Genomic DNA, 17,078 nt, shown 5'->3' with positions numbered 1-17,078 from the left:
AGGATTTAATATTGAATATATACAGTCCTTAGCAATGTATCTGCACAAAGTTCCTAATAAATGGTTGATATTATTAACTATTTGTATTATCTTTTCCTACTCTGCATTCACCTCTCCTATCTGAAGGGCCCTGCTTTAAAGCTCATACTTATATAGCGATCACTTTCTCTATTTGGTCCTATAAATCATATTTTCTATACTTTATTTTTAGTTCTATTATAACTTCTGCATAGAAGATGGCTATAATTAGACTTGGATTTTTATCTCTGATAAGATTGCCATTTTTTTTACCTTATAATTAACTGTCAGAGATCAAGCTGGAAGTAAGAGAAATTGTCATTTCTGCTATTTTTTGTTGTTGTTATTCACCTGTGCATGAATTATTAATATTATCTTCAAGACAATTTCTGTGCAGGAATCTTTTTAAGCCACTTTGGCTGTTACATTATATTTCATTTAGTTAAAACAATAATAGGCATAATCAATTAATGTACTTTACTGGGTTCCTGTAAACTATCTTGGTTGATAATGTCCAGCATTTTGTTAGCCTTATATACCATGTACTTGGTGTGGACATCTTTATGGAGTAGTTTATGTTGATAACTCATAAAGTCTTTTTAATTGAAGTATAGTTGATTTACAGTATTATGTTAGTTTCAGGTATACAACATAGTGATTCAGTATTTTCCAGATTATATTCCATTATAGGTTATTACAAGAATCTGGGTATAATTCCCTGTGCTATACAGTATATCCTTGTTGCTTATCTATTTTACATATAGTACTTTGTATCTGTTAATCCCTAATCCCTGTTAATACCCCTAATTTGTCCCTCCCCCCTTCCCTCTCCCTTTCAGTAACCACAAGTTTGTTTTCTATGTCTGTGACTCTGTTTCTGTTTTACATATACATTCATTTGTATTATTTTTTAGATTCCACATGTAAGTGATATCATATAGTATTTGCCTTTCTTCTGACTTATTTCACTAAGCATAATATTCTCTATGTCCATCCACATTGCTGCAAATGGCATTATTTCATTCATTTTTATGGCAGAGTAATATTCCATTGTGTGTGTATACACACACACACGCACACACACACACACACATATATATATATATATATATATATATAAACACATACATTATAAACACAGTCTTAAAATTTGGACTTTAAGGAAAAATTATATTGTTAAAATAAGAATAATAAAAATGAGAACAGAGTGTATATATCTCATAATCATCTAAATTCTGTATTAGTAACAAAAATATAAGGTTAAGCTTAAATGAATTAAGTTACCCCAGATTATTTTAATATTCTCTTTTATCTAATGAAATGACTCCAAAGTAAGAAACTGAATCTTGTTATTGGAATGCAAAAGCCTAAGACTCATCAAAAAGGATTTTTATGTTCTCATAATTAGTATCTAATGTATAACTTTTCTCTTATATTTTAATGTTGACAGCTTCTTCCCTGTGATTCCTTAGAAGCAGATGAAATGGAAAGGCTTAAGCATGAAAGAAATGATGCCTTGGAAGAAGTGAATACACTTAAGGTAATCTCCAATTTAGCTTCCTTATATTTTCTTTAGAAAAATGAAAAGAAAGAAAATTACCTTCTGTTGAATTCTGCAGTATTGGGGCTTAGTTTTTTTTTAAAGAATATTAATATCAAATAACTTAGCATTGAATGTTAATACCAAGTAATTTGATATTTATTTCTTCAGCTGACCTTTAGAGAATTAATTTTTTAGTTCACACACATATTTATATTTCACAATCTCCATCTAAGATTCAGTGTGAACAGTGGTTTTTAGTTATCCCTTCTGATCTAGCTACTTTTCACCCCTGTTTTTTCTTATGCTGATGGCAAGAATAAGGAGCCAACAAAGATTAGATGAGAAGCCCACAAAACAAGCCATGACAGTTTTGGATCCTCAGATGTTCATTGGGAAATACATTTTCTCCCATGTTCATGGGAATGCTTCAGGGACATCTTGTTTCGCTAACATAATTTAGAATTAAGGCAATGTGATTTAAGGGAAATAAAAACACAGTATATCCCAAATATACTTTAAGATTTTGGTTCTGTTTATATGTCTTCATTTCATGTTTAGTAGAATATTAAATTTACATTATATCCTAAGTTTTACAGAAAGCCATTATATTTTTCAAATCTTCAAGAAAAGCAACATAACTACTTGATTTACCATTAATTCACCATAGGAATATATTTTTAAATTACTTTTAATTATTTTCTTAAATAAGTGAAATTCTATTATTTGTTTAATTTTTATTAAAGCAAAATCTTTACACCAAAAAAAAAAAAAAAAGAAGAAGAAAGAAAGAAAGAAAGAAATTTCCTTGCTACCTTAGTTTTTAAATTCTGACCTCTAGAGGAAGCCATTGTTTAACATATCTTGTTTATCCTTTGGGAGACTTTCTCTATGTAGCCAATCATATGTTTAAAAATACATGTGTATATATTTTTTAACTTTTACAAAATTGCATACACACTTTTTTACAACTTGCCTTCTTTTTTTCTCTTTGTTAGCATTATATCTTTGGTTACTTTTCAGGTTAACATATACAGATCTACCTAATTCTTTTTAATGCCTCTCCTATCATCAAAAGGTTCTATTCTAGGTTATTTAACCAGTTCTTTATTGATGGATATTTAGGCTATTTCCAGTTTTCCATTATTAAAAATAATTCCATCATAAGTAGCTTTGTAGATGTATCTTTGGGCCGTTGTGCAGTTGTAAAAGTACAAATTGAATACATTTCTGAAAGCCGAATTGCTTTTATCAAAGAATATGGATGCATAAAATTTTACATGTTGCCAAATTCCCTTTCAAAAGATATTACCAATTCATGTTACGTCCAAATGTAAGCATTTTACTACTAAAGGAATATTTTATATTTCTTTTTACATCTTTGAAACCACTATCCACATTTTTTTGTGTAACAAGAGTTAAGATGAAAAATATAAATTTAGTTTTAAAAATATATTGACAGTAGTTTCCTCATATTCTCTTAGAAAACATCTCCAGGGTTGGTTACATTGGTAAGACAGCATTTTTATATAATTTACTCTGCATAAGTCGTTGAGTCTTACAGTTCATCAGAATTTTCTGAGGCTCTCAGATCTTTTTTATTTCCCTAATGTTTATCATTGTTAAATTTAGTGATATATTCCTGTTTTTTATTGGAATATCAGTAGTAATTATTAGAATTTTAATTTAATTTAACATTTAAACAAAGTTTTCCCGAGGAGCTGTTCAGTAAATCAGGATTCACATTTAAAATTTTTGAGATGTAACTGAGCATATCCTACTGTGACAAAACGTAAAAGCATGGGTGAAATATATTCTATATTTTATAATTTCCTTTACCTGAGAACCTATTGGCTGAGAACCACTTGTTTAACTATAGAAAAGATTGTACAAAGCAATAAATATTTCATTTGAGATAATGTTTGCACTTTTGAGTTTTTCTGCTTGTATTGATATTACACACACTCACACAAATAGCAGAGGTTGTTAAATGAAGTTCATGGAGTGTGTAGATGGTCTCTCATCACTTCCCATTATCCTGTGACATCTCTATTCTTCATGTCTGATTTGAGGTACAAAGAAAAATGAAGCCAAGAAAATTTGATACCAATGGCTAATTTTTATTTTGCAAGAATGATTTTTAAAAGTGCCATGGGCCTCATTTAACTTAAAGCCTTTCTGCAGAGTTCACATTGCTACTGCTTTGCAAAGCTGAATGAAAATAGATATATTTTCCATTTACAGATGCAAAAAACTAGGACACAAAAAGTGAAGGTGACTTGCATAAAACCCAGGAGCCAGCAGTTTCTTGACTTCTGGTCTGTGGCAGATTCATTAGATTGCTATATGATATTCATTGTCATGTACTTTCATTTCATCTGTTAGACAAGAATGAGCTGAAGTATAACAGAAAGCGAATTGCTTCCTGTAAACCCTGCAATGCTGCCATGAATATCTACCACTCAATATAATCTTCCAGCAATTCCTCTGCTTGGGTTTATAGTAAAATGGTTCTTAAATTACTCTTAGTATCTCTGATTTGATCAAAAACATGTAGATTTATTTATGACATACTTAACAAAATTGAACATTTTAGGATATTTGCTCAACTGAATTTTAAGTTCAAAGATTTTAATATTTGATTGACATGCCTAATGTTATTCTTCCTTAGTAACTATTATTTCATATTTTGGTTACACCAGTCATATCTTCAGTTTTATGGATAATCTTCCAAAAATAAACTAAATTAAGAAAATAATAGTTAACCCAGTTTCATAGTCCTCTTTAGTATAGTAAGAGACACTCTAAGTTGTAATAATAATGCTCTTCAATTTGCAAGCTCTTTGGCAATGATAGCTATTACCCAACATTTAGTTAATATTTATACATTCTGATCCTGATTGACTTATTTTGGACCTTGGATTTTGAGGTTTTAAAAAGCGGCTAACAGGGAGTCCACTGGTAACTAGTGGTTAGGATTCCGGGCTTTCACTGCTGTGGCCCGGGTTCAGTCCCTGGTCAGGGAGCTAAGATTCTGCAAGCTGCATGGTGCCGGACCCCCCTCCAAAAAAAGTGACTAATTATAATAACAGAAAATATGTTTACATCACCACAATTATACTGTAAATAACTAATTACTTTTAGATGGTATGTGTAAAGCCAGAAAAATGACTGGGAACTACATTTTCAAATTGTAGAAATTGGATGTTTGGGGAATATATAAGCTTTGAAACAAAGCCCTAAATATCATACCCATTGATACCTTCATAACAAGTTATTAATTCAGTGGTTTTTAAATATAGGAAAAATTATTTCAATCGGAAAGGCAAAGGAAACAATTGACAGAAGAACTCCAAAATGTGAAACAAGTAAGTGTATGTATTGTATATATGTGTTTTGTATATGTGTGCATAAACATATGAGGTATAATTACAAAGTATTGATGCTGTATAATATCCCAGAGCTTACAGATGTAAACAGTATAGTATAAAATGTATAGATCTTAAAAGCGATCACTCATAGGGGCTGTACCCATGCTGAATTCCTGCTACCAAAGGAAATGTTAAAACTCCTCTTGGAAATTGCTTTCAAAGCCAGATATCTATGGACTGAAATGACCCATCTCATTGCTTTTCTCTTCTTTTTTTCTTTCTCTTTTATTTTCCCTTTTTCTTTTCTTCTGTTACTCATACTCATCTTATTAAAGATAAAAACAAAGCAAGCAAAAAACAAAAACCTCCAAAGCAGAGCATTTTTTAATTTTATTTTTTAATAATGAAAAGTAAAAATTTGGGATTTCCCTGGTGGTGCAGTGGTTGAGAATCCGCCTGCCAATGCAGGGTACACGGGTTTGATCCCTGGTCAGGGAAGATCCCACATGCCATGGAGCAACTAAGCCCATGCGCCACAACTACTGAGCCTGCGCTCTAGAGCCTGCAAGCCACAATTACTGAGCCCGTGTGCCACAACTACTGAAACCTGCGTGCCTAGAGCCCATTCTCCACGAGAGAAGCCAGCGCAATGAGAAGCCCATGCACCGCAATGAAGAGTAGCCCCCGCTCGCTGCAACTAGAGAAAGCCTGCACACAGCAATGAAGACACAACGCAGCCAAAAATTAATTAACTAATTAATTTTTAAAAAATTAATTTTCACTCTGCATCATTCTTCAGAGAATTTTAAGTAACTTACAGCAAAAAAATACAACAGCATCATCATGAAATAGAGATACAAGTAACAAACAAATAAAATATTAATAAGAGTAGGAAGTTAAGAGACCATTGTTATAGATCAGTGGCAATCACCTGATTTTGAATCTCCCCAACATTATCCTCCCAGAAAACATAAAATTTACAGAGCAAAATAAAACCATACAGGACCCATACTGGTTTCTTTTGTTTGTTTGTTTGGGGTTTTTTTTGGCTGTGCCACTTGACTTGCAGGATCTTAGTTCCCCAACCAGGGATTGAACCCAGGCCCATGGTAGTGAAAGCACCGAGTCCTAACCACTGGACTGCCAGGGAATTCCTAAGACCCATACCTTAAATATGGCTATTGGACAGGGAACACCAGAACCTTCAAACTACATACAAATAGTTTAAAAATTCCAACAAATTCTTGCAACTTGCCTGCCACTGAAACCTGGCGTACAAAGAGCAGAGGAGTTACGGCTTAAAAACTCTGAAAAAGAATAAGGAGAAACAGAGCAATTAGATGAAATACTACAAATAAAATCACCCCCAGAAAGAGAAAAATGCCACTATTAATGCCAAAATACTGAACAGAGGCCAGGTTTTTGTGGTTCTCAGGACTTGAGAAAGTGTGTGCAACCAGAAGTGGCAGCCTTCGAGAATCATTGCTTCTGGGGAAGAATCAAATAGAGAAGGGGTGGTATCCCTTGGAGATTAGGAAATAAAGAGAAACAAGGAAATAAGAGGGGAAAATTAAGGATCTTGCAGAAATGAAAGAGAAACAAGACATACCAAACCTCCCCTATCTACCCTCCACTATGATCGTCAACAACATGATCCATAAAAGAAATTGCACAGAAGAGGGTGCTGTTGAACTAAGAACTCTTTCTATGAAAGAAAAAGGAATTGGAAAAAAAAAATCTGTCCCTGTCATTACAAGACAACTGTAAAAATCAGACAATATGAATTAAAGCTTTCCTCCTAATGAAAACTCCAAAACAATTCTACCACAAAGCTGACAAAAACTGTAACACATAACTGCAAACTCAATTTAATATCCTCAAACAAGCATTTGGCATTAAGAAAGAAAAGCACCTCAAATCAGAAATTTAAAACTGACTTAGAAAATGACAAAAAACAGGAATAAATGAAATGAGAGTTGATAAAACTTAGGAAAGAAAGAGAAGAAAAAGACAAAATGATACCAGAAATGAAAACTAAATTACAGGTTTCCCAAGGAAGAACATAATCAAATGAAAAGGCATTGAAGAAAACCAGAAAAATAAGAATGAAATAAAGAAGTAAAAGATTTTCTTAAAGAAGTAAATCAAAACAACTGAACAGCACTAATATTTAGAACTATAATCCAAGAAAACTTTTCAGAAATAAGATGACACTGTTAATGGATAGTGGGGAAATTTGGCCTGGAAAGATCAATTATAGGACCTATCCTAGTAAAACTAGTAGACTTTAAAGATAGAGAAAAAAATATGCAAAGTGCCTTCAAATGAAAAGGTCAAATAACTTACAAAGGCAATAGAATTAGACCAGCATCAGCCTTCTTGATACAACATACAAAGTAAGGCATTAGTGGAGCAATATTTTCATGAAACTAAAGGAAAGAATGTGTAAACCAAGAATATTGTATACCACCAAGTTGACTCCCAGATATCAAGGCCATAGAAAAACAGTTTAAAATGTGCCAGTATTCAAAGCATAATGTACACATGTAGTATTCCTGAGGAATCTGGGAGAGGTGAGTTTCACCCAGCCAAAAAATGTCTGGGATAACTTTGACAAGAATTTCCAAACTGTGAGCATTTCCTATCTGTTATTTTATAGCTGAGACTAAAATGAGAGTGAGTTCACAGGTAAAAGAATAATGTGTAAACATTACATGTCTGACAAAAATCAAAGATGCAATTTTATTTTTAATGAGAGGAGAAGGGAGAAAAAAAGGGAAAATAGCATAAGATCATTCTGTTGTATGAGTAAAGTATAATAGTCACTGAATATTATTTAAAACTGACACCAAATATTAAAAAGATTAGGTAAAGATTGAGGGAATATCAGGCACTATAAAAAGCAATAATACAAATGTAACCTGTAGAATGAAAATACACATCTTCCTAATTACCAAAAGAAATCTTTTTAAAGAAGTAAAAGGGACACATGAATGAAGAAATGCAGTAAATATACACAATAATTTCAACAAAAGACAGTATGACAAAATTTAGACTGAACATAATAGTCATCTTAATTAACATAACTGGGATTAACTCACCTATTAAAATGTTTTAGGAAAATATCGTTTACCAAAACTGACCTCAATAGAGATAGAAAGTTTAATATACCAATTTCCATAGAAGAAATAAAGTTACCAAGAAGCCACCCTATAGAAAAGGACCAGGCCAAATAGTTTCACAGGGGAATCTAACCAAACCTCTGGCAATCAATCTCCCATAAATGGCTTCAGAGTATTAAAAAAAAAAGAAAAGAAAGAAAGAAAATTTACAAATTCTTTTCTGGGAGCAAGTATAACATTTGATGCCTAAACCTGATAAAAGTAGCACAAAAAAAGAAAATGCAGTTAGACTAGAAAGACAACTAGGGACATACGAATTGGAAAAGAAAAAATAAAGCTATCTCTGTTTGCAGGTAACATAATAGTAATCCAGAAAACTCTAGAGAATCAATGATAAAACTAACTCATTGGAAAAATCCACAAGCCAGCAAGATATAAAATTAATATGCAAGGGACTTCCCTGGTGGGCAGTGGTTAAGAATCCGCCCACCAATGCAGGGGACACGGGTTCGAGCCCTGGTTCGGGAAGAGCCCACATGTTGCAGAGCAACTAAGCCCGTGTGCAGCAACTACTGAGCCTGTGCTCTAGAGCCCACGAGCCACAACTACTGAGCCCATGTGCCACAACTACTGAAGCCTGTGCCTAGAGCTCATGCTTCGCAACAAGAGAAGCCACTACAATGAGACACCCGCGCACTGCAATGAAGAGTAGCCCCCACTCGCCGCAACTAGAGAAAGCCCACACGCAGCCACGAAGACCCAATGCAGCCAAATAAATAATTTTTTTAAAAAAAAATTAAAATTAATATGAAAAATTCAATTGCATCCATATACACAAATTATAAGCAGAAGTTTTAACAGTTTAGATGAAACCAAAAATTATATAGAAAAATGGGTAAAAGACATGAACAGACCACTCACCAAAAAGTTATAAAAAGGTCATATGAAACATGAAAAGATACTCAGTCTTTCTCATAATAAGAGAAATACCAATTAAATCTACATTGAGACAGGACTTCCAGCTTCTATACTGAGCAAGACACTTGCAGAGGACATTTTCCAAGAGAACAACTCTAAAACCTGGACATTACACACTAAGCAACAACCAAAGGAACTGGAACATGAACGCAGAGAAGCTGCTCCTCTGGGAAGCAGGGAGCTATGTGAACTAAATTTCTTGTTCCGAGTGTTTTAAGCCTGGAGCTAACAGCAATCTGATACCAGTGGAAATTGACCCTCACTTGGGGTCACTTGGTATTTGAAAACATTCACAGACAATTCAATGAGGGAAAGCTGCTCATTACAATACATGGTGCTAGAACAAGGGAATATTAGTATGAGAAAAATTGAATCTCAACCACTACCTCATTTTATATTCAAAAACTAACTCTGAATGGATTACAGATCTAAACGTAAGAACTAAAACTTAAATTCCAGAAGAAACTTTTGTGACATTGGGTTAAGCAAAGTTATCAAACCATATACCTAAAATTAGTAAATTTTACTATTATATATATAAATTATTCCTCAGCAAAGCTATTTTTTTTTTTAGATATGCCAGTACAACTTTTCATCCATCAGATTAGCAAAAATTCAGAAGCTTGACAGTGCGCTGTTGGTGAGGCTGTTTCAAAACAGGCATTCTCATACATTGCTGGTGGTAATGCAAAATGGCGTGCAGCTATGAAGGAGAATTTGGCATTTCTAACAAATCTATGTATGCATTTACACTTCAACCTGGCAACCTCACTGCTAGGAATTTGCCTTGAAGATATACCTTTAATAATATTAAAATACATGTGCACAGTATTTATTGTGATATTATTTGTAATTAGGAAATATTGGAAACTACCTTCATCTCCTAAGCATAGGTGATTGAATGGACTATGGTCCATACGTGCAATGGAGCTCTATGCCGCTGCAGGAGAGAGAAGGAAGATCTCTCCTCAGTAGTACAAAGTGATTTCCAAGAGATACTTTCAAGTAAAAAAGAGCAAAGGATGAAAGAGTGTATATAGTATTATCATTTATAAACAAGAGAAAATATCATGTGTATCTATTTATCTTTACAAAAGAAACCAAAGGAAGGATAAACTACGCAGCAATGAAATTGGTTATCTACAACACGGGTGGGCACAGAGTGGACAAGATGCAGGAGGGAATGACACCTCTCTGAGAATACCTTTTTATGTAATTTTTACTTTGGGGGACATGTTAATATTCTACATATTTTTAAAATATATAAAGAAATCAAGAAAGATGGGAAAGGGAAAATGAGCTTAAAACTACAAGCAAAGTGAAATAAATTAATTCATTTGCATGTCAAATGAATACCATAAATATACCAAAGGAAAACAAAAGAAAGAATCAATTTCAGTAACCTATTTATGTTCAGTGTTTGACAGGTTGGGTTGAGTTAGAAAAGAATTGCAAACAAATCCCAGAACTTTTATAGTATGTTTTGTTGTCTTCTTGTTATTTTAGAGGTGTGGCCAAAGCCATTCTGAAACAATTTTAAGGTGTAATATAGGTCTCAGCAAATGTGTTGATTGTTGTTGAGAACCAGAATCTCAATGAAAAAGCAAAGACATTCAAAGCAGAATGAAGGAAGTCAAAAAAGAATCCTGTGGATGTACTAGAATTGGAGGTATCATTGTGAATGCATCATTTCTAAAATATATATGTATGTATGTATGTGAATATGAATAATACGTGCCCATATATATATGTATGTATACACACACGTGTGTGTGTATATATATATATATATATAAATATATATATATAATCCTAGCTCTGACAGCTGAAAGAGCCAAGAAGCAGACACCCCAATAGCAATGAGCATATAGCATATCTAAGTACCCATTTCCCACTAATAGGAATCCAGGCTTCTTGGAGAAATGACTGATTTCAGGGCCAGGAGTGGGTAAGTACAAAATGAGCCTGAAACATCTTATGCTAGAAAATAAGGAAATGCCCAAAATGATGGGATCATGTCACAAGGAACCAGCTTGAAGGGCCTTCCACTGGCCAATCTGGAAGTACTTGAGCACCAAAATAATTAAATACAGTAATGAACCATTGAAAACATTGTGATTCATGAGTCCATACCATAGTAAAGAGATGAATTAATTAATGAGGAGAATTGAGGGCTCTTTCTCATTATAGATGTTGAGTGCTGACTGATAACTACAGTTATCAGAGAAGCTGCCAGATTTGGGAAGTCAGCATTTTGCATCTGTTTCAGTAATGGCTGGATCAGACTCAAATCATAAAATGCTAAATCTAGGGGGCATTTTTTTTTATGAAGAACAGAACATTTACATATTTACATGGTTTTAAAGTGGCTTTTTATAAACTGCTTATTAATTGCAAGGGGAAAATAGTAATTATACAGTAATGAAATCAGACAACTCCTAGACTGGTGCTAAAAATGGATATCACCAGTGAAGAACAGATGGGCATGTATGACTTCAAATGTGATACCTTGAAAAGGATGCAACATCAGTTATGTAGCATTATGGCTAAGAATGTATAAACCTGAATCTGGCCATGAGGAAGCATCAGACAAACCCCAAATGAGGGACAGCTTTATTTTTTTTAAAAAATATGTGTGTGTTGGGGGTGTGGGTGTGGGTTATATTCTTCAGAACTGTCAATGACATAAAGAAACAAAAGAATGAAAAGGAAGAGAAGGAGGGAGGGAGGGAGGGAGGAAGGAAGGGAAGGAGGGAGGGAGGAAGGGAGGGAGGGAGGGAGGGAGGAGGGGAGGGACATAAGAAAGAGATGGACAGGGGAGAGAGAAAGACAGACAGGAAGAAAGAAAGAGAGAAAGGATGAGGGAGGGAGGGAGGAGAGAGGGAGGGAAGGTCCCAGAATAAAAGAGGGTAAAGAGACATGAAAACTAAAAAAAAAGCTGATCCTACACTGGATCCTGCACTGGAATGGGGAAAATGCTATAAAGGATATTATTGGGTCAATTAACAAAATTGGAATACAGATGGTAGATTACATAAAAGTATTGGTTCAATGTTAAATTTCTTAAATTTGATAGCTGTACTATGGTTGTATAAGATAGCCTTATACTTAGGAAATACTAACGTTTGTAGGGGTAAAGAACCATGATGAGTGTAATGGAACTCACCCTCAGATGGTTAGAAAAAATTGTGTGTATATGTGTATATATATTTATATACATATGTGTATATAAATATGTATATGTATACATATATGTGTACATATGTATATAAGTGAGAGATTGAGAACATGCAAAATCTTGGTAACAACAACCTTGAAATATCAGAGGTTTACAAGAATACTTTATTTCTCACTCATGGACATGTTGGCAAAAGGGTGAATCTGTGGGTTAGGTAAATTTGGGCCAAGGATATAAAGATGTTCTTTGTACTATTCCTATTCTTGTATCCCTTATGTAAATTTGAAATTATTTCCAAATTAAAAGTGTTTAAAAGTCCTCTATTTTTGTCCAGTTTTTAGACCCCCATTTTATTAAGTTTTTTTGTACTTTGATTGATATGCCTTTTTAGTTCTGTATCTTCAATACTTGCATCAGTTTATATGGCCAGGCCGATTTACATTTTAGTGTTTCTTTGAATGCTCAAAGTGGACATTTATAAATCTTCTTTGTTAATTTTTACATGTAGAATAAATTAAGGGGTAGGGTTTTTTCTACATTTTTACTTAAAATTTTCTTTTCTCCTAAATGCTTGGAACTTAAAAGCTTTAGAATATCAAGCATACTTAGTAAAGTAAGGTAATATGATAGTATAAATGTATATAGCACGAAGTAAGCACTCAACAAATGTTAACTATTATGGTCATTATTATTAATAATAGAAGAAGTAATATTAGGTGTGGAGAAAGAGGTGGAAATGATTTGTTTTAACGATTTGATTTAGAGGAAGAAAACCTAATTCTGGCTGACGGAATAAGGAGAATTTTATTAAAGAGAAGGTGGACCAGACATGGAAAGGGGATAGCATTCCAGGCAGAGGGTGCAGCATGAAAATCGTGGTATGAAAGGGAAAGTCTTATCTTGAGAGTCAAAATGGGCCCTCTTTTGTAAGCTAATTTTACTATTACTTGTTAATATGTTTGTATCTAAAAATGTGATGATAATGTCTGTCTTATAATTTGTTCCTAGTTCTTTAGCGTTTAAGAGCCTAAAACTATCAGTAATATAGTAAGTTCCTAAAAAATAATAGTTTTGATTTGTATTCTTTTATCTTATCATTATTAAAGGCCTAGGAAGATAAGGGAAACATGGAAAGATGAAAGCATTAGGAAATAACATTTGGGGGCTGTGGGGTGGTGTTGTGTTGGGGCCAAAGCATATAGGCACTTGAATACCAATCTAAGATTTGAGACAGTGGATTGCCAGTGAAGATACTTGACAAGAGGAGAAGAAAGATCAACTTGTTCCACCTATAATCTGACCCCTGTCTTTCCTTCACACTCTACATCTAACTTGTTGGCCCTACTTTTTAAAAATTGGAGAATTCTGCCACTTTTTATCACTTCCATCACTGGTCTAAGCTATCATCATCTTCTGCCTGTGTTGTAATTATAGCTTCCTACCAGATCACCCAGCTTTTACCCTTGCCCCACCCCCATACAGTCTGATCTGAACACAGCAGCCAGAAATAGCCTTTTAAAACTTGTTAGAACTCTCCAGAACTTTCCATCTCACTCAGAATAAAAGCCAGTCCTATCCCCCATCCCTACACCGCTCTAACCTCAATGACCTCATTTCTTACCACTCTTCCCCCCACTCCCCTACTAGTTCTCCAACCCCTCTGACGTCCCTGCACCATCACCCCACTAATGCTCCAACTCTCACTGTCTGTGGATAAGTTTTTTGGTACTCCTGATTGCTTTCTTATATATTTTATACTTGTTATGTTTTTGTCCTTCACCTACTTTTTTAAATACAAAAATAATTTAACTATATTCTAATAAAAATAAGTATTTAATTACCAATCATGATTTACACAAGTATTACTGTAACTCATGCTGTCTGTATAAAATATTCAGATAAGCACACTGTTGTGTAAAAAGTTTTTGAAATTAATTCATTCATTAACAGTGACCAGATCAGTTATGTGTTTATGTATACAACTCAAATGACTCACATGCCTGACACAAACACTACAGTTCAACACTAATGATGATGCAGTGATAAAAGTGAAATACAATTCTACCAAAACAAAAAACTTTTAGATTTAAATGCAAACTGAAGAAAATTAAATTAAAAGTTCAGTTCTTCAGCCTACTTAGCTATATTTCAAGTGCTCAATAGCCACGTGTAGCTAGTGGCTACCATATTAGACAGGGCAGGTCTAGAACTCTGCATCCTTGCTACTCAAAGAGCGGTTGAGGACCAGCAGTGTCAGCAACACCTGGAACTTAGAAATGCAGGGTCTCGGGTCTTACCCCAAGACCTACTGAAATAGAATCTGCATTTAACAAGTCCTTGGGTGATATGAATGCACCTTAAAATTTGAGAAGTCCAGATAACAGGCAATGCAGGATTTAACTGGGTAGTGGCAATGGAATTATACCAAGTATACCAGGGCGGTCAGTGTGAAAGATACCATGAGGGTAAAGTCAACCAGACTTTAACAGGGATAGCATGTTCAGTAATAATCAGAAAAAGCAGTCGAGGCTTTGTAATTTGGTGATTGAGAGTCTATAATAATGCAATTAACAAAGCAAGAGAAATGAGATTGAGAGTAAAGACGTTTTAATTCATAGTATAGATTAATGCATATTTTCCAGTTTTAGCAAAAATAATTTTTAAAATATATATGTGTATACAAACATGTGCATACATACTGGCACAACTACTCATTTCAGAAACACACACTTGCAATAAAAATATGCCACCCAAAATCAACCCAAAACTGTCCTTTTTTATAGTATATTGACCTTGCATACCATTCATCTTCTCTTATTCATGTAGAATGTTATTATTCGGTTTAAGGGGATTTCAGACTTATTGTTAATGAAAGAGTTTCTACGCTTTAGTGAAAATACTACTTCTCCATTTTTCCAAGGATTAATTTCTTTTTTCATAACTAGCAAGTCTTTAAAAATTACAAATACATGTAATGAGGTGGATGGACCTAGAGTCTGTCATACAGAGTGAAGCCAGAAAGAGAAAAACAAATGCTGTATGCTAGCACATATATATGGAATCTAAAAAAAACAGTACTGGTGAACCTAGTGGCAGGGCAGGAATAAAGACACAGACGTAGAGAATGGACTTGAGGGCACAGGGGTAGGGAGGAAGCTGGGACGAAGTGAGAGAGTGGCACTGACATATATACACTACCAAGTGTAAAATGTATGGCTAGTAGGAAGCTGCTGCATAGCACAGGGAGATCAGCTCGATGCTTTGTGACGACCTAGAGAGGTGGGATAGGGAGGGTAGGAGGGAGGTTCAAGAGGGAGGGGATATGGGGATATACGTATACACATAGCTGATTCACTTTGTTGTATAGAAGAAACTAACATAACATTGTAAAGCCATTATACTCCAATAAAGATGTACAAAAAATAAAAATTACAAAGTAATTGTGATTAACTCTTCTCTTAAAAACTTTTAAAAACCAGTAATTTGAGTCGTATGAAATTTGGCAAAATTTCTTTCCCCTTTTTTAGTATCCTTTTGAAGATCTTGATATGAAATCAGTACAGTACTAATAATTATGCCATATAAATCCTTTAAATACATAGGTAACCTAATTATTAAAACACCATTAGATTGACTTTCAATTTATTTTACAGTGCTGTTTCCAGTTGCTTCCAAAGGAGAAGAGAGCACAATTTGATATCCTTTGTTCATTTAAAACTTTTAATTTAATTATTGTGAGACCTGATCCTAAAAGCAGAATAATCTCTCCTTTTGAAGGTACAATAGCTATTTTAAATTATGGAAATTAATTTACCTTTATTTAGTGTAATGACCCAAAAAGAAAGCAATGAAGAACTAAAGAGAGGGAGACAGGAAGAATGGGGAAAAGGAAGGGAGAGCAAGGGAAGGAAGAAATTAAAACAATGAAAGAACAAGCTGTGAAGGGATCCTTTTCCACTAGAAGGATCAGGTACATTTGTATTTTTTTCAACCAGGGATGGCCTGGTTGTGACCATAATACTTTACTCACTGTTTTGTAAAGAATTGGTGGTACTATTCTCTAAAATCTAAGTATTTTTGATGAGTTTTCATGCCTTACAGAATAATCCAACCTAACTGTTTAAAATCATGAGCACAGTTTCCCATGAAATTATATATACTGCTTGTTGTTTTTTCTTCAAGTTCTAACAACTTTTAACAGGCATGGGCCATTTTTCTAGCAACTTCCTTTGATCAACAGCTTTCTAAAGCCTACTCTCATACAAGTTGTTTTTAAAGTTTCTTTCAGCACAGTGTTATGACCTAAGGCAGCAATGAATTGGTGAACAGTCCAAAGCCAAAATATTTAGCTTGTCTAAACCAGTCTCTGCCCTAAAGAAACACGGGAAATTTCTCCAAGTTCAGATAAGCCCAGTTGTAGTTGGCCTCACCTGTGTAAAGGTTGGGTTGAACGCCTTAGGAGGGCGTGAAGTCCCGAGGCTGAAACGAGGTCAGATCAGCACAGGATTCTCTGTGGACAGTTGAGCATGAACTTAGATACAGCTGGAACAGCTGGCATGTGCACTATTTTGGTTTATGGATTAAGCAACAACGGAAACTTTAAGAACAGATTAAATATATCTATAAAAGGAAGAATAATATGTGATTACTAAAGAATATTCACATTTTCACACTTGAAGAGATTTGTTAATTTTGTGCATTTATTAAAGAAACAGTAAAGCCTCTAATTTTTAGAATTGATGTGAGTTCTTACACCCCTTTTATTCTTCTTTAGTGATCTGAACTTTTTACAATAGTTCTGTATGGAACTAATAGATATTCCAAGATGCCAATCTCATCTTTAGAGGAAAAAAAAAAGAAAAATACATGTA

General features: G+C 34.1%; 1 protein-coding gene across 3 annotated transcripts in view; it reads left to right on the top strand.

Annotated features, from left to right (window-relative positions):
- STXBP4 (syntaxin binding protein 4) overlaps nt 1–17,078 on the top strand; it is a 180,548-nt gene that overhangs the window by 80,410 nt on the left and 83,060 nt on the right. For all 3 annotated transcript variants that reach the window (XM_082861201.1, XM_082861200.1, XM_082861202.1), the window contains 2 exons: nt 1,469–1,558; nt 4,861–4,926. In XM_082861201.1, coding sequence (XP_082717327.1) covers nt 1,469–1,558; nt 4,861–4,926 — 156 coding nt within the window. The remainder of the gene's footprint in view (nt 1–1,468; nt 1,559–4,860; nt 4,927–17,078) is intronic.

This window comes from Leucopleurus acutus, assembly GCF_964270905.1.
Source record: "Leucopleurus acutus genome assembly, chromosome: 19".
Taxonomy (NCBI): Eukaryota; Metazoa; Chordata; class Mammalia; order Artiodactyla; family Delphinidae; genus Leucopleurus; species Leucopleurus acutus.
The sequence above is the reverse complement of the archived record's forward strand: the minus strand, read 5'-3'. Positions and strand labels throughout refer to the sequence as shown.